This window comes from Bactrocera dorsalis, chromosome 5, assembly GCF_023373825.1.
Source record: "Bactrocera dorsalis isolate Fly_Bdor chromosome 5, ASM2337382v1, whole genome shotgun sequence".
Lineage (NCBI taxonomy): Eukaryota > Metazoa > Arthropoda > Insecta > Diptera > Tephritidae > Bactrocera > Bactrocera dorsalis.
The window spans coordinates 13,203,661-13,228,789 of record NC_064307.1 but is presented as its reverse complement, the minus strand read 5'-3'; the positions used below and the strand labels follow the sequence as shown (position 1 = coordinate 13,228,789).

The 25,129-nt window shown below is 36.0% G+C and overlaps 4 protein-coding genes and 1 long non-coding RNA gene across 24 annotated transcripts in view; 4 read left to right on the top strand and 1 right to left on the bottom strand.

The window, feature by feature from the left end:
- Positions 1-25,129, top strand: part of LOC105224455 (EMI domain-containing protein 1) — a 175,279-nt gene that overhangs the window by 19,577 nt on the left and 130,573 nt on the right. The gene's annotated exons all lie outside the window — the stretch shown is intronic.
- LOC105224443 (uncharacterized) lies at positions 17,103-23,827 on the bottom strand. 13 transcript variants are annotated; one of them, XR_852519.4, is made up of 4 exons: positions 23,813-23,827; positions 23,489-23,541; positions 18,488-18,996; positions 17,103-17,794 (listed from the first exon to the last, which is right to left on the bottom strand). It is a non-coding gene; the product is annotated as an uncharacterized LOC105224443 (long non-coding RNA). The 13 variants fall into 13 exon arrangements; XR_007422990.1 differs by lacking the exons at positions 23,489-23,541; positions 23,813-23,827 and adding an exon at positions 23,306-23,322; XR_852516.4 differs by lacking the exons at positions 23,489-23,541; positions 23,813-23,827 and adding an exon at positions 20,344-20,492.
- LOC105224442 (CCAAT/enhancer-binding protein gamma) lies at positions 17,666-18,494 on the top strand. The gene is made up of 2 exons (XM_011202526.3): positions 17,666-17,877; positions 17,947-18,494. The coding sequence occupies exons 1-2, from the start codon at positions 17,776-17,778 to the stop codon at positions 18,184-18,186; spliced, it is 342 nt and encodes a 113-aa protein (XP_011200828.1). The 5' UTR covers positions 17,666-17,775; the 3' UTR covers positions 18,187-18,494.
- Positions 22,581-23,744, top strand: LOC105224441 (iodotyrosine deiodinase). The gene is made up of 2 exons (XM_011202525.4): positions 22,581-22,776; positions 22,835-23,744. The coding sequence occupies exons 1-2, from the start codon at positions 22,590-22,592 to the stop codon at positions 23,566-23,568; spliced, it is 921 nt and encodes a 306-aa protein (XP_011200827.1). The 5' UTR covers positions 22,581-22,589; the 3' UTR covers positions 23,569-23,744.
- Positions 24,044-25,129, top strand: part of LOC105224446 (chromosomal serine/threonine-protein kinase JIL-1) — a 36,703-nt gene continuing 35,617 nt past the window's right edge. For 2 of the 8 annotated variants that reach the window (XM_049458358.1, XM_049458357.1), the window contains exon 1: positions 24,044-24,333. The gene's annotated coding sequence lies outside the window, so the exon portion shown is untranslated. Of the gene's footprint in view, positions 24,364-24,643; positions 24,925-25,129 lie in introns of all 8 variants that reach the window. The other 6 variants (XM_049458355.1, XM_049458352.1, XM_049458356.1 and 3 more) reach the window with 6 other exon arrangements.

Genomic DNA, 25,129 nt, shown 5'->3' with positions numbered 1-25,129 from the left:
GACGAAGGATGCTTACGGCGTCTAAAGTGGCTAAAATTGATCGCATAAAAAAATAAAAAAATAAATAAAAATCAAATAAATAAAATTATTACTCAACCGAAGCGGAGATAGCATAAGCCGCAGCTAAGTAGGTATGCAAAATGCAAGGCGAACGCGCAAATGAAGGTGAAGTAGCTGCGTGGGCTGTCGGCATAAATTGCCAATCTCTCTGCCGGATTGGCGGCGCATCCTCTTGCCAGCCAACGCCAACACAGCCTCCGCTTAATTAAGGCGCTTTGAATGGCAAACAAGTAACACAGCGGCATACGCATACACACATACATTAGTGGCTGCCTTGGGCATTCAGCTGCCGACAGCGGCTATGCCACATACAAGAGGATTTTTTGGCAACCAAAAAAATGCGAAATTGATTGAGAAAAGGAGGCTGAAATTGAAAATGCGCCAAAAAGGGTTTTGCCGATTTTTATGATGCGAGTGCAAATGCATGTCCACAGCAACAACGCACACGCAAACACACCCAAACATGCATACCAGCGATTGACCTGCCATTTATTGCTGCCATTGCTTGCCTGCAGGTGCTATTTCGGCAATTCGTTGATGTTAAAAAATATTTGCTCAGATAAAATAATCATAAAAAATTACTAAAAAATTTATTTTTCTTACAAAAAAACATTATAAAAGGTCCATTAGCATACGCGCAGGCGCTGTTGGACATTTTTTGTGGCCGCTTTTGCCGCATTCGCTTTCATTTATTCTGACTTAATATTTTCTTATTCTATTAGCCTTTGTATGTTTTTTTTTGTAATTTGGAACTCATTAAAATTGTGCCTCAATTTTTTATTGCTTTGCAAATCCTCAAAAATCCTCAACACTTGCCTCATAATCAGCCGAAAGGTGTTCGCTTGCAAATTTATTGGCACAACGCGGCGTTGAAGGCATTTAGGCGGCATATTTTTGTCATTTTCGGCATCTTCCTCAAACCTTGCGTGGCTTTTTCTTTTAGCAATTATCATTTTGAGTTTATTTTTTATTACCGTCAAATTATAAAATTCCAATTAAAGCAGGTATCCACTTTGTGCCAAAGCATTTAGCCTTTTGACTTGCCACTTATGCCACATATTTAAATTAACAGCTTGGCCGGCTCTCACGTTTTAACCTCTGACCCTAGGCGGATGGATCGCTGGCAGCGTGAGTTAACGTTTTTATTGCATTTTTAGTCAAGCTGGCAATTGCTGCAGCATTAACGCTTTTAATTGTTTCACCGTTACGTAGCCGGCCATATTCATATTCGATAATCACCACTTAACGTTTTTCAACTGACGCTGTTTTTCTATGAAGTCTGCCGATATCAAGTTTCCTAAATACATAGCTGCTGTAAAAACAGTGTTTATGTGCAGGTCTCCACCATAAAGTGCCAGAAGCGTGATTACAGTTAATTTGCGAACTTTTCTAGTGAGTCGACAAGGCATATGTAAGCTTAAAATATCTAGTGAAAAGGTAGGTGCGTGCAGTAGAGCGATACTATTAATTAATTTTTATCTTCAAAATATTTTCAGTACTACATTCGATCTGTTGCTTATATTTGATATGGTAAACATATCACATTATATTTTATAATTGTCACTTTGGTATCGATTTTAGGTTCTTTATCAGTGAACAATATAAAGCTCAGTTACTAAACGATTTACTTCTGCTTCGATGTTAAAACTCAATATTTCAAATACCTTGAATGGTGAATACTAGTTGAAAATGAAATGATTGGGTTCAAGAAATGTGTAATATAGATTTTTTCATATTTAATTTATAACCCTACTATTTTCGAGATCACATTACAAAGTTGCAAATATAGTGTTACATAATTACAAGGTGATATACGTAAGGAAACAGCTGTATTAATTTTGAAGCCTTGTAACTAATTGGACCTAATATAATGGCTTTATGATTGGAAAGGTTGTTTCTACATCTAAAAGTAATAGAGATACATATTTCAAAGCAAGCAGGATGACGAGATGATTTGAATTTCAAATGTCCATCTTTCCGTTCGTTCTTCTTGAGTAACAATTACGATATAGTAATATATTTTATTTTAAAAAATTGTTATTTAAATTCACCAGGTAAATTATATTAAAAAAATGTGTTTATGTTTGTTGGGAGGACTGCCCTCAATTAGTTTCCCAAATATGAGCGCGATCTGTCAACCAGTTTGTTTACAACAACTGCTTAAGTCAATACACCTCATGACACCACATGAATCGAACAAAGAATTTCTCTCAAATTTGTATTTCTAACCAAATTTCTAGTACGGAATCGTTGCGAATGTTGGAAAAGGCTTACAGTGAATCAGGTTTATCAAAAGCAAAAGTCTACGAGTGGTAGAAGGTCTTCAAAGATGATCGATAAATCGTTAAAGACATGCCTCGTTCTGGACGAACTTCGACCTCTTCAACTATTGAGATATGAAGAAAGTGAAGAATATGGTGCCTGAAAATCGTCATGGAGAGCATTGTAACTGTCAGCAATCATTGGAGGGAAAAACGAGCCGAAACTGAAAAAAACACGCCAAGGACGCTCAAAAATCAAACTGAAGCTCTTTTTTTTTGATATTCGTGATTTGGTGCGTCATTATGTTGTTCCGGAGTTCATTAAGAAGTTTTATTTGGGCGTATTGAGGCGATTGCTTCCTTCGAAAATGGATGAAAATGTGGAAGAATAATTCACGGATTTTACGTGATAATTATGCACCATCGCAGCGAGTCAGGATTGTGACCGAACTTAAAGTCAAAAACGCAATGAATACCACCGATCAACCACCGTATTCTTCAGATTTGGAAACATTTTTTAGAACTCATCCATGGAGAAAGCAAGATTTACTTTTTTAGTTCGTGTAGCACAACAATGGTTCGCTCCTTCCGATGTGAAAGATGCACTTCGCTCTGGTCGGACTATCGTTGACAAAGTCGATGCAATTATAGAAAAGATTGATGAAATTATAGAAAAGATTGACCAGGACCGTCACATAGGCAGCTATGATATCGCTAAGAAACTAAACATTCATCATCAAACGGTTTTGAAAAATTTAAAAAAGGCTGGTTACAAAAAGAAGCTCGATATTTAGGTATCATATGAATTGTCTGTGAAAAATTTAATGGACCGATTTACATCTGCGATTCTTTGCTGAAACGAAATGAAATCGAACCATTTCTAAAGCGAATGGTAATAGGACAGGAAAAGTGGATCAAATACGACAATAATGTGCGAAAAAGTTCATGGTCCAAGCGTTGTGAAGCTCAACAAATGGTCGCAACCCAGGAGTGACGCCACGAAAGGTTATACTGAGTGTTTGGTGGAAAGGAGTCATTCACTATGAACTGCTCCAACCAGGTCAAATGACTGATTCTGCATTTTACTGTCAACAAAGGATGATACTGGAGCAAGCAATCGAAAAAACGGGCAGTACTGATGAACAAAAAGGGATTAGTCGTCCATCAGGACAACGTTAGGCCACACACATCTTTGATGACTCGGCAAAAATTGGGATAGCTTGGCTGAGAAGTTTTAATGCATCCACCATATAGCGCTGACATTGCACTATCGGACTATCATTAGATTAGGTCAATACAGAACTCTCTTATTGGAGTAAAGTTGGCTTCAAGAGAAGCCTGTGAAAATGAACTGCGACAATTCCGCCGAGAAACCGGAAAAGTTTTACACTGATGGAATAATATCTCTAGCGGAAAAATGGCAAAAAGTGGTCGTCAAAAATTGTACATATTAGGTTCATTACAGTTCATTATAAATATAAAAAAATAAGTTGAAGCTTGATTATAAATACGAAAAGACTTTTTTGACTACCCAAAATTTAATTTATTTTTTATTTTATTGATCACTAATTATTGCCAATATATTAACTAAAATGTATTAAGTTGATCCATATAAACTGTAAATTGCAGCACCAATAAAACTTATCAGTATCATTTCTTTACATTTTAAAATATTTATATATACATATATAACGGTTAAGTTGCACCAAAACAACTCTAAATGCACTTGACACTGCCTAACACTAATATTATGGCATTTGCTTTCAAGCACTTAACAAGCCTAGAAAACGATGTTAAATGATATTGATTGCAATCATGCGCACACACACATATATATAAATACTTATATGCATGGATACACCACAGAAATTCTAGTGTGATTGTATAGGTTATGGCGCCTTCCCGTCTGTAGAACACCTGCGCAAACTGCCACGGCGGCCCACACAATATAATCGCTTGGCGCCGATTACATCCCGCACCGAACATTTGTACATAGACGGGCGGCAGCGCGAAGGCGCATTATTGCAGCCTCCGCAAATGGCAATGCGTGATTATTTCTCACAACAGGCAAGTAATTGTGCAGTGTGAGACCGAAAAAAAGAAACAATAACAACGCAGCTGCCACAGTAAAAGCTACGGCGCCTTGCAGCAAACGCAATGCCGTAAGCCACGCTCCCAGCGTATTCTCACCAAACGAAAGGCCGAAGCGGCAGGCAAACGCAGGAACAGACACAGGACTTTGTTGGTTTGGTGCGGCCACCTTCTACGCCTCCGGAAATGACAACAATTTCAGTGCAACGCCATAAGCTACCAAACTCTACGATGCCGGCTAAATAACTGCTGCAACAGCAATAGCAGCAACAATAATAACAAGAGAATACGCGAACCGACAACATTGAAGAATTCTACTCGTACATTTATAGACAAAGCATGTTGTGGCTGCATTGTCGGACGGAAAGCATTTGCAGCTTGCAGCTGCAACATCTCCAACACCAAAAAACCCCCAACGGCAACGGCAACAACAACAATAGTTACAATAATAATAATGTAGAATTCATAGAAGGTGGCTCCCCAGAAGCTGCCGTTGCCGCTGCCTCCGTTACAGCCAACAGCGAATGGGCGATGCATTCAACGTTGATTGTCGGGCGCAGATGTCGCCGCATTTTGTGGTTCGTTAATTTTTGCGCAATGCTGTAAGTTGCAAGTTGCACATTGCAAATTTAAAGAATTGCAGGTAAACAACAAGGAGAACAAGTAAAGCACAATCATCTCGCTGCTGCAAAATCCCTGTGCCTTGTTACAACAATTGTTTAGAATTGCTAGATGTTGTTGTTGCTGCTGTTGTTCATGAAAGTGCGCGGCGATTGCAGCTGCTGGCTGATTGTCTGCCTATAACTTTAACTAAGTGCTGGCGTAGTTGAGCGCGTACAAAATTTGCCACATAATCAAGGCCCACGCACTTGTCTTATGCTAACAAAGGCCGCTGGCTGCAACAATGCGAGGAAGACAGCGGCAAAAAAAAATAATAAATAAATTAAGCGAAGCAAGCCTTTCAAAAATTACTTTAAGAGAGAATGAGTCTAAAAAAACGGCGAAACAATGCAAAGGATCGAGACACCTTCGCAGCAACGGATCGACGGATTAACTCGGCACGTAGCCTTCTTGCCAATTTTCCTTGTTTTTGGTGTTCGTTATTGTTATCGGATATGCGCGAGATGATCACATCTATTTTTACGCTTCGCTAGCTATCTTTTGTTCGCCATGTATTGCAAATAGTAGTATGGTTCGAAGTAGACGAACACTCAGATGCTTGGAGTTCACGTGATGCTTCGCTCAGAAGGGACGTCGAACAAGGTATATTATTTTTGTCTCCAAGAAGTCGGTCGATTTGTCAGGGTCGCCGATAGTTGTACGAACTGAACGTTCAAAATAATGCCCTTGTATGAACAACTTTTTATTTAACAAGACACGTTCACGAAACTTTGCATAACCCAAGGCAGCGCTATTATCTTCAAACAAATTGTTCAGATCGGTATACTACAGCATAAAGCTGTCGTTTAAAATAACCGATCACAAAATCAACATAAAGATCTTTAATGACCGTTTTCTCAATGTCTGGTTATCAACCAACTGTCAGCTAATATCTGGTTAACTCAACCAAGACCCTTCTTTTAATAAAGAACCTTTTTTTAACCAGAACTTAACTGTCAGTTGACCAGACATTGAGAAAGAGGCCCCTAATATTATAATTTTGTCCTATAATAAATGCTAAAGCCTCTAAAAAATTGCTAAAAGAGGCTCACTAGAGAAGCCTGCAAGCTGTGCAACCCCACAATTTAGAAAAAACAAAGACTCGTATCAAATATTTTAACTCCTGGATAGACTGCCCTTATAAACATCTAAGATATAGGCAATTCCAACTCTCAATCACATTTATATATAAGAAAGCCTCGACCAAGATGGTCGCATAATATAAGTATTTTGATCCTGAGAACCCAAGGGAGCCTTACTGTCTACCCAACAACTCATCTATTTATAAACAACCACGACCAAGGTGGCGAAAACCCATCACATCTTACGGTTATAAACTTTTAAACCAACAGTATTCATCTACTGCCAGTTAGACTTGTAATACTTTCGACTATGATTTCTCAAAGAACTTGATTTGGTCAGTCGTTTACCAACAGACCCATTTATGTACTTAAGAATCCAGTTTGGAGACAGTTTGGAGAAATCCAGTTTGGAGAAAGCGGAACTACCGGCGCAGGAGTTGAGGCCAATGAAATCAATATCATCGGCTCAACAGCTGAAAACACTTATAAAATATTGTACCTTCTCGATTCAACTCTGCAGCTCGATTTATTTTTTCCAGCAGTATATTGAAGAAGTCGCACGAAAGAGAGTCGCCTTGTCTGAAACCTCGTTTGGTATCGAACGGTTCGGAAAGGTTTTTCCCGATTCTGACGGTGCCTTTAGTATTGCTCAAGGTCAGCTGACATAACCGTATTAATTTTGCAGGTATATCAAATTAAGACATAGCGGCATAAAGGCTACTCCTTTTCGTGCTGTCAAAAGCAGCTTTGATTCACGAAGAGGTAGTGTGTGTCGATTCCCTTTTCACAGGTATTTTCCAAGATGTAGTGTATGGTAAAAATGTGGTCTGTTGTTGATTTTCCAGGTCTAAAGCCACACACATTAGGTCCAATCTGTTTGTTGATGGTGGGCTTTAATCATTCACACAATACGCTCGATAGAACCTTATATGCGATGTTTTGGAGGCTTATCCCACGGTAGTTGGGTCTCCCTTTTTATGGATTGGGCACAGCACACTTAAATTCCAATCGTCGAGCATGTTTTCATCCGACCATATTCTACAAAGAAGTTGATGCATGCTACTTTTCAGTTCTAATGCGCATTTTAATAGCACGACCGGCAATTTATCGCCAGCCGCCGCTTTTTTGTCTTCAGACGGGTAATTGCTTTTCGAACTTCTTCATGACCGTGAATTGGGAAGATCGTGGGATTACGAAAATAAATATACGAAGAAAACTATATTTACAAAATTAAATAATATAAATATCAGATATTATTGAGATTTTACTTTCAATACCTTAAAACTATGGAATCTTCTGAGTACGTAATCCTTGTACAACAAATTTAATATACAGCCGATTCCGTTAATTTTCTGCTTAACTTCAATTCGTGTTTAACGATGAGCATTTACGCGAATCGTTAATTTAAATTGACCACATTTGAGAATTAAACGTTGAAGAGGAGGAGAAGGTGAAAAGAAAACTGGGAAAAAGAAATTTAAATTCCACTTTGATGGCCTGCACTTGCAATCAGTAACCACGTTGGAACCCAGCCAAACCGCCAGTGCATCATTACATATTATCCGTTGGCGGGATCCTTCTGCGATTTTTCATGTGTCTCTGCCGTTATGTGAAACCTGCAATTTAGCCTCAAGGTATTTTAATGCTCTTTAACTTGATTTTAGTGCCATCGCATTTTTTATATCTTTATGTATGCATATGTGTATGTGTGGGTACCCTTTTTTGGGTTTGTTAATCACTTGTCGTTCCTAATGAGTTTTTAATCTGTGCTCATTCGTCGCTTAATGTGTACCCAATTAAATTTAAATTTTTAAATAACACTAAGCATTTAATTGGTTTGAAGCCTGCTTCGTCCATAAACAGATGCCTTGCAGGCGCGACGCAGGCGCAAGTTATAAGTGCTGCCAATGTAACCTGAAGCCAAATACAACACTTGGCGAAAGCTTTCTTTCTTTCTTTACGCTTCACCTCAGCTGTCCGAAAATTGAGACATCAAATAATTTTGAAAATATCAAATTGCAATGATTTTTTTTTTTATCCTTCCAACACAACAAATTAGCACGATCTCAACCGAGTGCAAAGTGTCAGCACGCATGCATCAGGCTTTGTCTTGTGCCTTGTTGGTGGCAGTTTCGAAATTTCGGTGGCAGGTGCACTGTGGATTTTGGTTAGCTTGCAGTTCGTAGCTGCATGCTGGTTTCGCAAAAAGTCTTATATTTCCTACACAAACTTATTTGTAGATATCCCGTAATTTAGCTTCTTCGGCTACTGTTTTGGTTAATCCAAAGTGAGCCTTGGACCCTTCTATTGGTTGTCGTGTACGCCAATTCAAATTCAATAATGGCATCATTTCCAACAGTAGCACGCAGCTATTAAGTTTTGATTGCTATCGAATTTCCTCAAAACACAAACGATTCGGAGGCAAGGACTCAAAAAATAAATGAAGAAATAAAATCAAAGCAAGCAAAAAGAAAGTAACGCCAGAAAATTTTGCAATTTGGTATTATTATGTTATTGGTTTTCCAAAAATTAGCGAAACTCAAATTATCTTTAATAATGATAGGTGCATTGCTACAACTCTTGAATGCATTATTATTTTGCACGTAGGGACCAAATGGAATCGTATACTTAAGGAAATGTTTACTTATGCGATATATATATATATTGTATATGTACATATATATCTTCTTCTTTATTGATGTAGACACCGCTTACGCGGTTATAGTCGTGTTTACAACAGTATTTCTTCATATTCGCTGTTTCGCGCTAATTGGAGATTCCAAGTGCAGCCTGGTCCTTCTCCAGCTGGTCTTTCCAACAAAGGGACGTCTCTCCCTTATTCCTTCGGCGGGCACTGCGTCGAAAACATTCAGAGCTGGGTTGTTTTCATCCATTCGGATGATATGACGTAGTTACCGTAGCCACTATCTCTTAACTCGCTGAACTACGTCAATGCCGTCCTATATCTCGTATATAAGTTAAAAAACGTTTAGTTGTTTTTTTATAAAAAATATTTTCTGGCTATGCTCCTTTATTGAATTCCACTAAAGAACTAACTTTTCCAATTAATTATACTTAACTCTAAACCTACGTTTGCCGCTGCAACGGGTACGGAGTTTACTGACGCTGCGCTTCCCACAGGTTGCCACTACACGGGTCGCACTCTCAACGATTTAGTGGTGCCATATTATATTACTTTGTATCATATGATATTAATGCATCATATGATACTTTTTGAATGTACGGAGTGCTAACTTATATACTTCATCGTTCCATCGACTGCCATATTCGCCGTTGCCAATACAATCTCGTAAACTCAAACCGACTCATCAGATGTTGGCATCGTCCGTTCTTTGCACCATATAACAGGACGGGGATGATGAGTGACGTGTGGAGTTTGGTCTTGTTCGTCGAGAGAGGACTTTACTTCTCGGTTACCTACACAGTCCGTAGTTTGCAAGAGTTATTTGGGTAAGATTTTGAGGCTGACGTTGTTTTTTTGCTGTTAATGCTGGTTCCAAATGACTATAACTATATTCGTGTAGTGGCGTAAATTGATTATTGTTCCCTTACTCCGAGCATGTGTTAAGAAGCTACTGTTCTTGTTCGTCTTTTTCACGAAATGTTATGTATTTGAAGCGTAAACAACAATGTTTATTTTTGCAGTCAAATATGTTGAACTTTATGCCTTTAAAAGCTTTCTTTTCGGGGAGTTTTTCTTCATTACTTTACTATGATAAATAAACTCCTGCCGAAAATCTTGGGGAAGCTTAAAATGGTCTAGCTGAGCGAACGTGCAAACCACGATGCAATGCACGATTTAAAGATGGTGATTTTGGCTTGGAAGACGAAAAATGACAGGGGAATCAAAAAGGTGTGAAGATGAGAAATTGGAAGCATTTCTCGATGAAGACTGTTGATGATTTAAGAGCTCGCAGAATTTTTGCCCTATAAATTGAAGCGAAAAAAAGTTTTTTAAGTACATACAGTATGTCAGAAATGCTGTTTGAACGCTACAAAGTTGAAACTTTAGACACTACATAGCCTAGAGCATACAACCTTCTGATTAGTATTTGTTCCGGTTATGCAGAACACCCTCTATCGAATCCAGTCAGTGCGCGCATCTTTTGGGATAAAACACTCAAATTACCATAAAAGTGGGAAAATGTTGATAAAACTTATTTGATACAGCAAAAAGTTTGTCTTACGATTTTATCATAAAAAGTGTTTTTTAGTTTTTGTTGCAGTTGCACAGAGCAGTCAGTAAAGGTCGTGAAGTCATCGAAAACTTCCTCATGTGAATTCTACATCCACCGCTGTTAATGACAATAACTTCGAAAAAGTTAAAGAAGTAGTGCTTGAAAATCATAATATTTGCATCAGAGCGATAAAAGAGGATCCTAACATCTCTTATGGATCTAATCAACACATGTCAATGCCAGACTCATACCAAAAGACCTGGATCTTTTGTAGAAACGACGTCGAACAGAGGTTGACAAAGGAATGATGGTAGCTAAGCAGCCTACATACACCAGGCTTTATGAATATGACGTCGAAACTGTCTAATTATGTAGCGAGTGGTGGTCCAAAAGTGAGCCAAGGCTTATAACTAATTTATGGAATATTAAATCAGGCGTTGACAAGCTTGCATTAGCCCAGAAGCCAGGAAGGATTTGCTTTAAAATACCTGAAAATATAAGTATTCTCGACTGTCCGGGTCAAATTTGATCAGATGACAATACGTAAGTTATACACTAACAAATTCACGCAGATCTCAAACAAAAAGTGAATAGCAGATGCAAATCCGTTGTGTTTAAGCACACGCTTGTATATTTCCGCACTCGTGCACAACAAACAGCAATGTTGCAAGCAAAACAGTATCTCTATGCATTGTAAGCGGTTATTTACTCGAAAGTGGGCAGCACTTGCCCCAAGCATGACAGTAAATTTGCCTTTTGTATTCACATTATCACAATTTCGGTGGCGCCAAACGATCAACGCCAGTGATGCCTACACAAAAGTGTAAATGCAACGTTTTGTTGCTGTCAATATTTTGTGTGTACCCTATGATTTGAGGCACGTGTGTGAATAAATGAACGCTGAACCACTTTAAGTAAGCAAATATGAAATTTGAATTGAAAACATTTTTTCATGTAATTTGTATTTCTTCCCGAAAAGCTAACCAAAAAAGTCGGGTTTCATTCTGCGAATATGTCGAACATATAAAGAACAGGTGTCACTTACATACATACAAACCAACAAATTGATGTTCGTAGTTATGTTCGTATTAATGTGGAAATAAAACTTAATTACATTAAATAAAAGTCAGAAAATCTGTTGCTGCTCCTGCCGGCCACGAAACGTGCCGCATCTAAAAAGAGCTGTAATCTGCTTCAACTATCTGAGAAATTGCAAATAACCGACAAACTTGCTTATTAACAACTCTGCAAAGCAAAGAGGTAATTAATAGTTGAAACTCGAGGCGGAAAATGGTGATGATGATAACTTGATGTGCTCAGCACTAAAGTGGCGTCGGCAATGGCATGACAAACAACAATTCCAGGACTGGTTGGTAGCAAGTAGATGGTCGACCGACACACATACAAATGTGTGTGTTCGATTGTCTTCTTGTATAAATACGACTTTGTAGGCAGATATGTGGGTATTTAAGCCAACATTGACGGTGGACTAGTGCAGCTTCAGAATAAATAAATCCCTGTAGGGATATTCGGACTTTCAACATGCGCCACATTTTAGAAAAGACTCGTTAAAATAAGATCGACCCACACTACCTCTTCGTCAATTTCAGAGCTGCTTTTCACAGAACGGAAAGAGGTGCCCTGATGCCGCGATGTCTGAACTCCCGCAAAACAATACGGCTGTGTGAACTGACATAGAGTAATGCCAAAAGTTCTGTCAGGATCGGGAAAGACTTCTCTGAGCCGTTTGACACCAAACGAGATTTCACACGAGCCGACTCTCCATCGTGTGACTTCTTCAATCTACTGCTGAAGAAAATAAATCGAGTTGCAGAACTAAATAGAGAAGGTAGCATCTTCTATAAGAATGTACAGCTGCTGGAGTACGCCGATTATATTGTTATCATTGACCTCAACAACCACGGCTTCAGTTCTGCTTTTCCAGAATGGATAAGGAAGCGAACCAGATGGTTTTGTAGGGCCAGACGAAATATTTCCCGTCATCAAAAACAAATGAATGAAGAGACAGCGGCTACATCGAAGGGATGAAAACACTACGGCTCTGGGAGTGTTTGACACAGTCTCCACCGGGGGAAGTGGAGGAAGACGAAGACCTTCACTCCATTGGAAAGACCAGGTGGAGAAGGAATGGGCTACTCTTGAATTCTCCAATCCGGTGTCTATGCCAATAAAGAAGAAGAAAAATGATATTCGGAAAAATTTTGTGATATTGATTTTTTCAAAACCACCGTCGACTCAAACTCAAATCGCCAAGTACTTTCTCAAAACCTTCAGAACTATCCGACCTTGCGTATTCCAGGTTGCATGACAGGCAGTACCTAAGTTTTCCTTGCAGGGTTTTGTAGACTAAACTCAAATGTCTGCAATCATATGTTGAACAAGTTGAAACAAGTGAGGGCTAGCAAAATCAAGTTGACGCATTCGCTGGTCAGCTAAGCCAATAAAAGCGCGCATTCACATTCGCATTTTATCACCGAAGGGAGGCAATGAAAATTAAGTTTATGATTACAAAATAAATCCGGGGGCCATAACAACTGCTCAACGGTGGCGGCGCAACACCGGGAGCAGCAGCTTAGTACAACCAGATTTTCAAGGCAAATCGAAGACAAATAACCGCTCGCACCTGGCGGAACTGTCAGCCCATAATTTGCACTTAAGTGGGGAGGGGACACGCTACCCAACCCATACAACAACTAAAACAATACAACAACGCATCTCAGCTAGCGGTGAGAAGAAGTGTTCAGTGTTTGTGGAATTTTTCCAAAGTCACCCGAGATAATATCATCGGCGGCAACCAGTGAATGAGATCAGCGCCACTATCACGACCGGATTGACAAATGATTATGAAAAGTTAGCTAGGACAAAGCAAGTTTTGGGCTTGCCAACCTCAACACACACATTGGAACAAATAGGCGACGAGGTGGTTGGCGGTTGGCGGACAGTGTAGAGCGGCTAGTGGTGAATGTGGGGTTGCCAGCTGGAAATAATTAATATTTACTGCCGCATCCGGTCGCAAAGACGCTTTACTCAGCTCCCTTTTGCCATTCTAACATGTGCGCATGCGTACAAACACAAAGGAATTGCAGATGTGCACCTGTTTTGCTTTTAGAACCTGCTGATTGTAGTAATTTCACCAACCCTCTTCCTGGCAGGTGCAAATAGATCTACACATATGTGTGTATGTTTGTGCACCTTCGTGATTTAATTACATGCGTTAAGTGTGCGTGTATTGACTTAATAAATTCATAGTGTATTTTATGCTACAGTTTATATTGTTTGGATCCGTTAGTTTGGTAAACAGACGTTAGAATGTCAAAAAAAAAGAAGTCCTTGAGAAGAGAAAAACATTTTCAGCAGATTAATAGCATAACCTGACAAACCTCCCACTCACAGATTCCTACTATAACTTTAATTTTCAAGCTTTCATTTTGTCTGCCAAAAGTCAACAACTAAAATTATCACTTCTGTATGTACGTATGTAAATATGTTAAGTGTTATCCATTTCGAGATTCCCTACCTATGATGTTTTGCTCCAAGACCTGAACCAAAGCGTGACTGTCTGCATAGATCTTTTGCATACACCCACAGGAAAAATTCTAACGCTGTGATATTGTACGATTTTGGTGCCCCTCGATCCACCCAAAACGTGAAATTATCTGCTCACCGAAGTATTCCCTCTATAAATCCATTGATTGATGCTATGTGTGGGAAGTGGCACCGTTTTGTTGAAATCAAATGTCGCTGAATTCACGAGCTTCAATATTAGACTTCAAATAGTCGCTTATCATGGCGCGATAACGGTCGCCATTGACAGTTACATTCTCATGGGCATTATTTTTGCAGAAATATGGACCGATGATTCCACCGGCCAACAAACCCCAGCAAACCGTTGTTTTTTCTGAATGTTTTGGCAGCTCTTGAATCTCTTCAGCTTGCTCTTCGTCTTAAGGGCGGCAATTTTGCTTGTTTACGTACCCATTGAACCCGCTGAACAAAATTTGGCCCGTAAACGGCAAATCTCCTTGCAACTTTTCAAGAGCTCATAGAGCGAAGCGATGTCGTTTGGGTAGCTCGAGCGGCTTCAGTAAAGTAACTAAGGCTTAGTGAACTATAAGGCGAATGCATTAGAACCTCCCAACCATGCTCCTGATGTGAAGCCTGGCATTGTCCTGATGGAACATAATTCAAAAGCTGATTGTATCTGCGCACTTATTTCCTTCAGATGACCCAACTGTTAACAATACAGGTTCGAAGTAAGTGTAGTGAAGCAGCTCGAGGTAGATGATTCTCTGCTAATCTCATCACACATATAGCAATCCCTTCCTGGATATTTATCTTGGCTTGGTCATCACTTGCCCAGTCTCAGCGCGATCCGTCGACGAAAATTTTCGCTTGAGTTTTCATCAGCAGTAACCATCCGCTTCAGAACTGCATCGATTTTGTTGCGCTTTAGCAGCAATTCGCAGTTGGAAACTCAGTTTATAAAGTTTTTTTTTTATATCCAGCCTTATTTAAATGGTTCCAAAAATTTTTTGTGCAATATTTGTCTCTTTAGCAATCGAAAATATGTTTAAATAGAGACGATCGAACTGAACGATTTCCTTTATTTTATCGATTCTATCGACAAACGGCCAGAACGTGGAGCGTCTTTGAGATAAAAAAATAAAATTACCGGAACGGACTAGATGAATCCCAAATTGCGCTTGATTAGCAGCTATATCATAAGCGTGAGCCACATTTTCAGTCGTCTAGTTAAAGTTTCCGCCCTTATCAAAGAAAAAATGTAAACTATGGCGTAGTTTCTCTTTGCTGGCTGAGGAACTTTTAGTACCAAATTTCGTTATAATATCTTGTGAAATAAAAGATTTTTCCATACAAAAACTTGATTTTGATTGTTCAGTGGTCCGATATCGGCGATTACGGCAAATAAGCAACTTCTTTAGGAGAAAAAGACATGTACAAAATTTCAGATCGATAACTCAAAAATTGTGGTGCTATTTGGCATATAATTGTTTTTGCTACAAACAACCGTTACTCGAACATATTTGAATTGATGGATGCCAGTCAGTACTTGCGCGGAGCTTATAACATTGCGCCACCTATCGCATAATAGTCATATTGATTTAAGCCACTAAATTCATTTTAAATAATTTAACTATGGAACTATTGAATTACAAGTAAATATAAAATATCAAGATGTAGACAAAGCATATAATAAATTTTGGCAAAACAGGGGGAAAATTACATGTTAGGCATTTGTTTGCTTTATTAGACCTCTTTAAATGGACAAATATGGTTTAATGGTTGTAAATTTTCATCAAACCTGACATATTTATACAATAATTATAAAATACACTGTTATTTGATTAAAAAACGCCAATTGTTTTAACATTATAAAACATTTTTTTCAATAAATTATATGAAAGAGGAAATGCAACCATGCCCGCCTTATTGGTTGTCAAAAGAAGATCATCTCTAGAGAATTGCATTGTCAGCAAGGCGTAACTCAATGTATTGTGAAAAAAGATTGCAAACTATTTGCATGTACGAGTGCAAGCTAGCGGATAGCTTAATTAAGAATAAGTGTTGAACAAATAAGTCTGTAAAAATGCCAAATTCAAAGGAAATTGTTTCCCAACGAAAAGTTGCTATTAACAGAAAGGTCCTTTTTCCATCTGTATTATAATCAAAAATGACAGATTTCAGAGACAATGTACGCCAACGAAAGAATCGGAAGGAGCGAAACATTTTCAGTAATCCTAAAAATGGCCACTTCCTTCATGGCGATCTCTAATTTCTAGCATTTTTGATTATAATACACAAACAGAATTGTTTACTCAGACTAATATGGTTGAGTGGTATTCACTATTTGTAAAATATTTGAATCGAATGCATATAATACTTCGATATATTTTTTCCAAGAATTATACATACACGTATAATGCATTTATATGCATACATGTGCTATTATTGCTCATCAACGGAAACTATTTTTTTGGTGTTACTCATTGTATTCTCACGCCCAACTTAGGTCGGGCAATTTTCTGTCTCCCACTTGATATCATTTTTTCAATTTCTTGTACTATGCATTCGCGCGGTAAACACAAATATTTTTCATTAACCACCTTTTTATCCCGATACCCAATTTCCCCTCTTTCTTTCCTACTGCAACGAAATTTTTTTTTATATACAGGGTCTTTGGACACAGTCCTACCCACATGCTGATAATTGCAACGTTTAAATACCAATCTTTATTGTGACCTATTCACATTTTTACAGTAGTGACGATATTATGAAAACCATAATAATACATCTATCGTGACAATTCTTGCTCTATCAGTGGATATGAATATATTGAAAATTAAACGCAAGAATGGCAAGACTTCTCGAAATTACTTAAATATTAAAAAAAAGATCTATGTTCTACCCCACTGAGAGCCTGTTTCGATATTTGTTACGTTATTTGTATGATTATTGGTAAGACCTGTAAGCGGAAAATATTTCTATATATTTGTTTTCTTTCTATATATTTTATAGGCTGTGAAGAAATTCAGATCAAAGAAAGTTAATGAACGAGAACAACGTAGAATTAATATACAAAGGTTACAATATGAAAATAATAATTTAAATGAACTGATCGAAAGAGAAAAAAGGGAAATACAAATAATGAGAATTGAACTATATTTGCATGACATAAGTGAACCGAGCAGCGATGAAGAAGCTTCATAAACTCCTGCATTATGATCATCTGCTTATTATGTTTATTTAAAATTTAAACTTACAATGGTTTGAATTGTAAATATTTTTTAATAAATACTTGCTTTTATATATTATATATATGTGAGCTAAGTGCAACATAATTCTTTATATTCAACCCATATTTATTTCGTTTGTTTTGCTTAGGCCACTCATAAAACTACACTTTGGTATTAACACATTTGAATTATCTGATTTTTTTTCTACTCATCAGTCTCATTTTTTAAATAAAAATGACATAATTAGGACAAAATAAGAAACCATAGGAGCATTTACATCTCATTTTAGAATTTAAGACGATTTGTTAACTGGTCGTCTAAACAGCGTAAAACATTTAAAACAAATTTTCATTAAGAACTAAAATTAACATATTTATTTCCTAAGAAATCAAATATTCTCCCTTCAGTGTGTGAACATATCTGTTAATACACTGCATGCATCCCTGTAAATTTTTTGACGTTTTCTTTATTTTTACTATTTCTCTTTGGCTTGACGTTTACATCCTGGTATTTCACAATTGTAAGTTTTGCTGCGCATTTTCGTTTGGTGTTGGCGATTTGTATACGATTGTAAATTTATTATTTTGTCCATATTGGTTAGTGCTTTTAACGTTTTCAAATTGAAAATAGTATAACCAAAGATAAAATGCCAGCGAGGAAGAAGACTAGTGGTGGTGGTGGAAACACATCAGACGCGTCCAAGCATGATGATGATGCATACCGAGAAAAAAGACAAAGAAACAACGATGTAATTATTTAATAGAAATAACAATTTCAATGGAAAATAAATGTTTGCTAAATGGTGTGTAAATTACAGGCAGTGAAGAAAACACGACAGAAGTCTAAGGAGACTGCAACAGAACGTAAGCGCAATGTAGAGCGACTCAAAAACGATAATATTAAGTTGGAAGCTTCTATTAAAGAGGTAAAGGAACATGTAGAAACACTTAAAAGTTTGCTATTGGGCAATGTAAAGAAAGAGGAACATGAAACATTTCTGCAAAAAATACTTAATGAACCTACAGACGATGAGGATGACAGTATGGATGGCACATGACTTAATAAAATCACCATAAAGACGGCACGGAAGAGATTAAAAAGCATGCTAATTGTTCGTATGCTAGGCGTGATAGTTATTTTCACATGCAGCTTAATATGATTGGAGTGCAAATTAAAGCCACTTTCAATGTGTTATCAGTTGGCAATAAACTTATCTAACACTTTTCTAGATATATATAAAATATGTAAAATGTATTGTACAACTATATGACTATAAATTCATTAAAATGGATGTGTTAATAGAAATATTAATAAGCACTACATGTAAGCAGTTTATGTATTAAATATATTAAACTTACCATCAAATATGTCGAGTTTTCCTAAATGTAATGAAAATACTTCGTCCATGTTGGTTGAAATACTGATATTTGGTCAACGTTATAATGTAATCGTAATTTTCAGCCGTTTTTAGCCGCAAAGTGTTATCGGTGCGCACTGACAATTATAGATATATCACTGATAACGAACGAAAATTTAACACACACATGTTTAACGTAACGAGCGCATAATAATACTGAATTAATAGAAGCTATCCAATGTTTTGGCAACGTTAGCACTATGTCTATTCGCTTAGGACACTTTTTTTATCGTTTTCTTGCTTTTTGTTTATATGTTCTTATATTTCTAAGCATATGAAAACACAATAATCAACAATTCAGCCGTCTTACTGTGCTCAATTGATTTATTGCATTTATTGTTTTGCGGTTAGGTTACTTTTTTACAGAGTTGAGCGTTGCATCTGATTAACGGCGAATAACATATAAGCATGCATATGTATATTACATCGAATGGCCCTGTTAATAAGCATCTATAACAAAAATTAATGATTAATTGTATTAATACTTAATATTTTGTTAGAACCACATACAATTTTCATTTTTTATATTAAATTGTGACTTATTGACTTAGAATTTTTTTGTTTTGTTGGCAAACTGATTTACCAATGAGTTGGGTAGTTTTCACGTATGTAAGTGTGTATATCTGTATTTATGACTTTACATGGTGATTTGATGATTTATTTGTAGCACCTTTGTTGATTTTATCGTCATTATATACGTATGTCGTCGACGTGAGCTTAATGAGATGTTTCTGCTAATCTGAGAAATATGAATTGCTCGAATCTACTGACCATTAATTTTGCTACTATAATTATTTTGTTATTGCAGATTAAACACCTTTCATATGAGAATTATATTTGAACACGAATATTTTAACAATAGTTGAAAATTATACACTGACTTTATGGTCTGGAGAATTCAATCCGATCAAACTTGGTGCACATTTTTGTTGTGATTTCTTTTTTAGCTAATGTATTCTTTTTATAACATATGTAATAAAATATATTTTTGTGGTAAATTAAGGCATTAAAAATATAAGTACATATTCAAAGTTTACGCTTTATCCGGTCGATACGTAGGCCTAAGAAACAGTACCATCAGCAGCACAACAAATTATGCACTTGGCTGATGCAAAGTTGCACACAGACATTTGTAGGCATATTGCAAAAATTTGGTTGCACACTTGACATTGATTTTCACTATAAAAAACCTTGAATTAGTAAGTTATTTTTATATCTACCATTTGCACATTTTCTTTAATTTAATTCCTCTAGAGACTAGAAATGAACTGTAGTTGTTCCCACCATACACTAAAAAGAATGGATAAGGAAAATCGACAAGAACGCACTCATTGGATCACCAACCGTTTGTCTATGCCAAAGAAGATGTACATACGTGTGTACTACTAACATGTAATGTGACATACAATATTTTAAACAACTGTGCATGCATCCACATACATATGTACATATGTGTATATGTAAATATGCCTCTCAATTAATAAATGCACAAACAGTCGCGCGGGCAACGTCAATAGCCACAACAACAACAATTACGACTTTTTGTACTCTTTGACAACGACGTTGAAAACAATAGGATATGCTACAGTAATCCCGACCCACTCCGCTTTCCTCCCCCCTCGTTTTTTATTCTTTGTTAGTGGTTTGCAAAGTTTCCGTTCTATACTTTTAACTTGCATATATATGTACATATATATAAGTACATACAAGAATACATACATATGTACATATAAGGAGTGCATTATAATATATAAAAAAGAATTACTAGTTCATTGACAGCAACGGATGAATACTTACGATAGTATATAATATAAATGTTTTTATCTATTTTAAATAATTAAAAATTAGTTGATAAAATGTTATAGTTTGTTTGCTAGCAGTTTATTTGAGAAAATCAATTTCCGGATGCCACTGCTTGCACAATTCACCTTATAATGATTGCTTACAAACAGATACATGTACATATATGCTGCATTTCCCTGTACGAAGTGGAGACAATGTCCATTTTTCTTTTTTGATTTATTTGAAATAAAAATTTACTTTATAAATTTTGAATATTTATAAAAATTTTATGTAGAATAATAAAAAATACATGAGCTATAATTTCAATATAACTTCAATTATAATCTTAGCCAAAAGTATCGCACATTGAATAGCAACACTCAACGCTGAGTTTTAATCGACTATTCTTCACATACATACATAATTATGAAATGAGCTTTTAAGATTTCCAAAGAATCTTCGATAATTTTATCAAAACAAATAATATTAGAATTTTGTTGGAGGATTATGATTATATAACAAAATTATTGCAACTATAAGGCATCTGCTTTATATAAAAGAAATAGTTTGTAAAGGAAAATTTATCGATAAATCACACTCATGTTGACCGATATGATTCATGATTGTTGCGTTTGAGGTAAACATAAAAAATTATACGCGAGTAGTATCAGCTCAAGTACAGGTACGCAATAGTTCTCTTTAAATGATTTGAAGTTTAAAAGTGAAATATTAAGCGGTAAAAAATTTTCGTGCAAGTAAATAAGTTGTAAATAACTTCAGTTATATTCAGTTTACGTTTATTTGTAAAATATATGCGTGCTCGTTTGTACGTATAAAACCATCAATATACATACGTATTTCAATGGATCAAGAGAGTATTTTGAAGAAAATTGAGGATGGTGTTTATGAACTGTCACAGAAACGCATTTCAATGGATTATCGAGATAGTGTTTTGCAGAAAATTGAGAATGGTGTTTATGTACTGTCACAGAAACGTAAAGGTAAAAGCAAAACCTGGAATGTTTTCGCGGAGATAATAAAAGAGGATGGAACCATTTTAGATGGTTTTGTATGTTGCCGCAAATGTTTTCGCCTATACATATATAAAGGCCAATCAACGTCAAACTTGAACCGTCATAAATGCTTCAAACCACAACCTGAAGAAGCGACCATAATAGATGAAGCCCCTGTGACAGTTGATAACGATCTTGAGGAGGATGTAAAAGATTGTCCGAAGTTTTTTTCTGTTTTTACACCCGATGAACCTCAAATTACCGAGGTAAATATTTCTTATTTTTGAAGCTTTGAATTTAATCATATATTTTTCGAATATTATAGGCTTCCCCACAACAACCACCACTTTGCAACAACGATACCATTGCAGACAATGCAGTTGAAAAACAGAATACACCTAAACGAAAATTGGATCACACGAAACAATTGGATAGTCTTTGTGAAATGGTAAAAATTGATCTTCAAGATGTCTCAGATGAAGTTTTCTTTGAAGCAAAATGGAAAATTTTGGATGTCCTACGTGAAGTTCACCAAAAAAAGCTAAAATAATGGTTGAATTTAAGTAAGTGCAGACGGTTGTTTCATATCAATAAAACCCTTTATAAAAGTGTTTAATGAGCAGCTGTAAAAAAGTTAAAAATGAATTATAATAATATTGGGATACTAACATTATTAATAAGTTAATAATTTAAGCATAACAAATTCGTAAAACTTTATGTATACAAAATTATATTTTTTTGTTTGTATGATTTAGAATATTAAGTTACATGTGTTAGTATGCCAAATAGCGAAATGATTTTATTATTTTTGCCAATAATTAATTAGTTTTAATTTATCACAAAAATAAATTTCTTAAATTTGTGAATGATTTTTACGAATTTTTATAATAATAACAAATTTTGTAATTAATTTTTCTATACATCAGCCAAGTATGGTGCTTATATGTACATGTATGTGTTTGCATACATAATTTTAATATGTTTCTCTATTTAGTGCTTGCAAATGTATGCAAATAATCTTGTAATGACTTTTAAATCGTTTTGCTCTTAAACGCTCTTGAATAATCTTATCAAAATGTAAATATGTTTGTCTCTACAGGGCATTAGTATTTAGGTCAACAAGTAATCTACTTGCAAAATAGGTTGTGTTAACTCTGAAAATCGTTTGTAATTAAGCTGAATTACTTGAAATTAGAATAGAAATTAACTGGACAAGTGAGCAGTAAAGATCGCGCTCGCATTAGAAAAATGGAATTGAATTCGTTGTTTTTAAACTCGTGGTTAGTAAAAAATTGGAAAATTGCCTTGGCTGCGCTACTAGTAATAGCTTTAGCAAATTTTGTGCGCTATATAACTAAATTACAAAGGTATACGAAAATATTTGAATTTAGTAAACATAGGAAAACATTGTTGGACGGCGAAGAATATGTGGGTGGTATGTATGTTCTTATAATAAAAGGAATCGCTTATAAAAATTTATTTGAAAATTTCAGCTGATTTTAATAGCAAAGGGAATAAAAGGGCACCTGATGACACTACCCCTAACAACAGCTATGTGCCGGCATTAAAAGTAGATAAGCATGTTCCATTTAATGGGGCAACAGTGACTCTGCCTGGTGGTCCAAAACAATTCTATGAATTAGCTAACAATCGTCGAAGTGTACGCTCTTATAGCGCTAAACGAATTCCGCCCCTTGAATTGATCGAAGAATGTATACGCGCTGCTAGTACAGCTCCGAGTGGTGCACACACTGAACCATGGACATTTTGTGTTATTAGTGATCCGAACATAAAACAACATATTCGTGAGATAATCGAAACAGAAGAAGAGATGAATTATGCTCAACGTATGCATCGGCAGTGGACGGCCGATTTGACTCCATTACGTACAAATCACATCAAACCTTATCTTACGGATGCACCTTACTTAATTTTGGTTTTCAAGCAAATATATGGTTATTTACCAAATGGCGAGCGTAAACAACATTACTACAATGAGATATCAGTAGCAATAGCCACAGGCATTTTACTATGCGCATTACAGGCGGCTGGTTTGAATTCATTGGTTACTACTCCCTTGAATTGCGGACTTGCCCTGCGTAAGTTACTCGCTAGACCGGAAAACGAAAAACTGCTCTTGCTACTACCTGTAGGCTATGCCGCCGATGACTGTGTCGTGCCAGATTTGAAACGAAAAGCTCTGAAAGAAATAATGCATCTATACTGACATAAAAATATGTTAAATAATATTGAATAGAAAAAAGTATTAGGTAAATGAAAATTATTATAACTTAAAGTACAAAGACAATTTGTTTTGTTGGTTTTACTATTACTTGGTTTACATAATACTGAAAACTTAATTTGAAAAAAAAATGTATAGACCATACGGCGTCTAAAAATCAAAATAACTACAGACCTATCGTTAACAATATAACTAAATTTACTTCCTTAGCTTTTGGTTCTTATTTTACCTTCTATTTTTACATTATTTCAATTATTATTTTTATTTTTTATTATTAATTAGTCAAAGTGTACGGTAATAAATTTGTAACATATACTACTCATATACTACTATTTAGGGGCTTACTGTAGTATTTCATTGTCAAAATCAGCTGATCGCATTTTTAACCGGAAACAAAATAAAGAATGAAATGATAAATGTCATTGAAAAATAATATATGTTGACAGTGCATCGGCTGACATTCGAAGTTGGTGTGCAACGAAGAAGTATGCGAATGTGAGGTGAAAAGACATTAGGCATTTTAAAAATAACTACGCAGTGTGTCGGAGTGGATGTCACGTCGTCTAGTTCGTACATCTTCGTAGTGTAAATTTTAAAGAAAAACGGGAAAATTTGTTAACAAATAGATCAATTTAATCTTTAACGAAATGCTCAATCGCGTGTGCGTAAACATGGTTTGGCAAATTTATTGCTGAGCAAAGGTCGGAATTCGTGTTCGGTGAAATCGTATTTGGTGCATAGATAATGCAAGTGAGTGTAAGAAAATAAACGAAGGCTTGGGTAAAATTAAAGCTTTAAAATTCCTTGAAAGGATTAAATATTAAAAAAATAAATATTTCAAGTTGAAGAAGTGAAATATTTTAGGCTGATAAAAGCTAAACTTAAGTGCAGTTTTGAAGTGAAAAATATATAAAGTGAAATTTTCATTTTTTTAATTTTTTTATTGCTATTTTTTATTCTCTTTTGCGCTGTCATCACCATTTTGACAACTCTCCCATGCTTTGAAAATATTGCATATGTGTTGGAATGGCGTGGTGTTAATTTCTTTGTGTGTGGTAAGGTGGTGAATTCGTTTACAAACGGCTGCCATCTGACAAAAGCGACAAAGCGAAAAATAGGCGCGTGTAGCTTGTAATTAAAGTTATCGAGATAATTAAAATAGATGTACTTTTCGTGAAAATGAATATTTATATTTTATAACCTTTAGTTTTGTGAGAAATCGGTGCACCGGACTTAAAGTTAAATCGTAAGAAGCGCCAAGAAAAGCAAGTATCTTTGGTAAATTCTAAATATTGATACTGCGAGTATGAATGTATGGATTAACTTCTCAAATAATTAAAGGTGAGTTTTAATAACAGCAGCTGGATAATTACACTGTGGGTGGAGTTGTCAGTTGTGCTTATATACATATATATGTTTGGATGTGTGTTTTGTGTTGATAAAAGATCGAAAGAAGTAGTGAAGAGAGTTTGTAATGACAAGAAAGTGACACGTCTTCCCCAATTGGAAACAATCTTCTCAGATTACCTTTTTGTATGGCATTTAA

What these genes read in the sequence shown, in the direction of transcription:
- LOC105224442 (XM_011202526.3), top strand. Translation starts at nt 17,776, where the DNA reads ATGCCAGCGAGGAAGAAGACTAGTGGTGGTGGTGGAAACACATCAGAC. An exon ending in AAAGACAAAGAAACAACGAT is followed by an intron (nt 17,878 to 17,946) that starts GTAATTATTTAA and finishes TGTAAATTACAG; the next exon opens with GCAGTGAAGAAAACACGACA.
- LOC105224441 (XM_011202525.4), top strand. Translation starts at nt 22,590, where the DNA reads ATGGAATTGAATTCGTTGTTTTTAAACTCGTGGTTAGTAAAAAATTGG. An exon ending in CGGCGAAGAATATGTGGGTG is followed by an intron (nt 22,777 to 22,834) that starts GTATGTATGTTC and finishes TGAAAATTTCAG; the next exon opens with CTGATTTTAATAGCAAAGGG.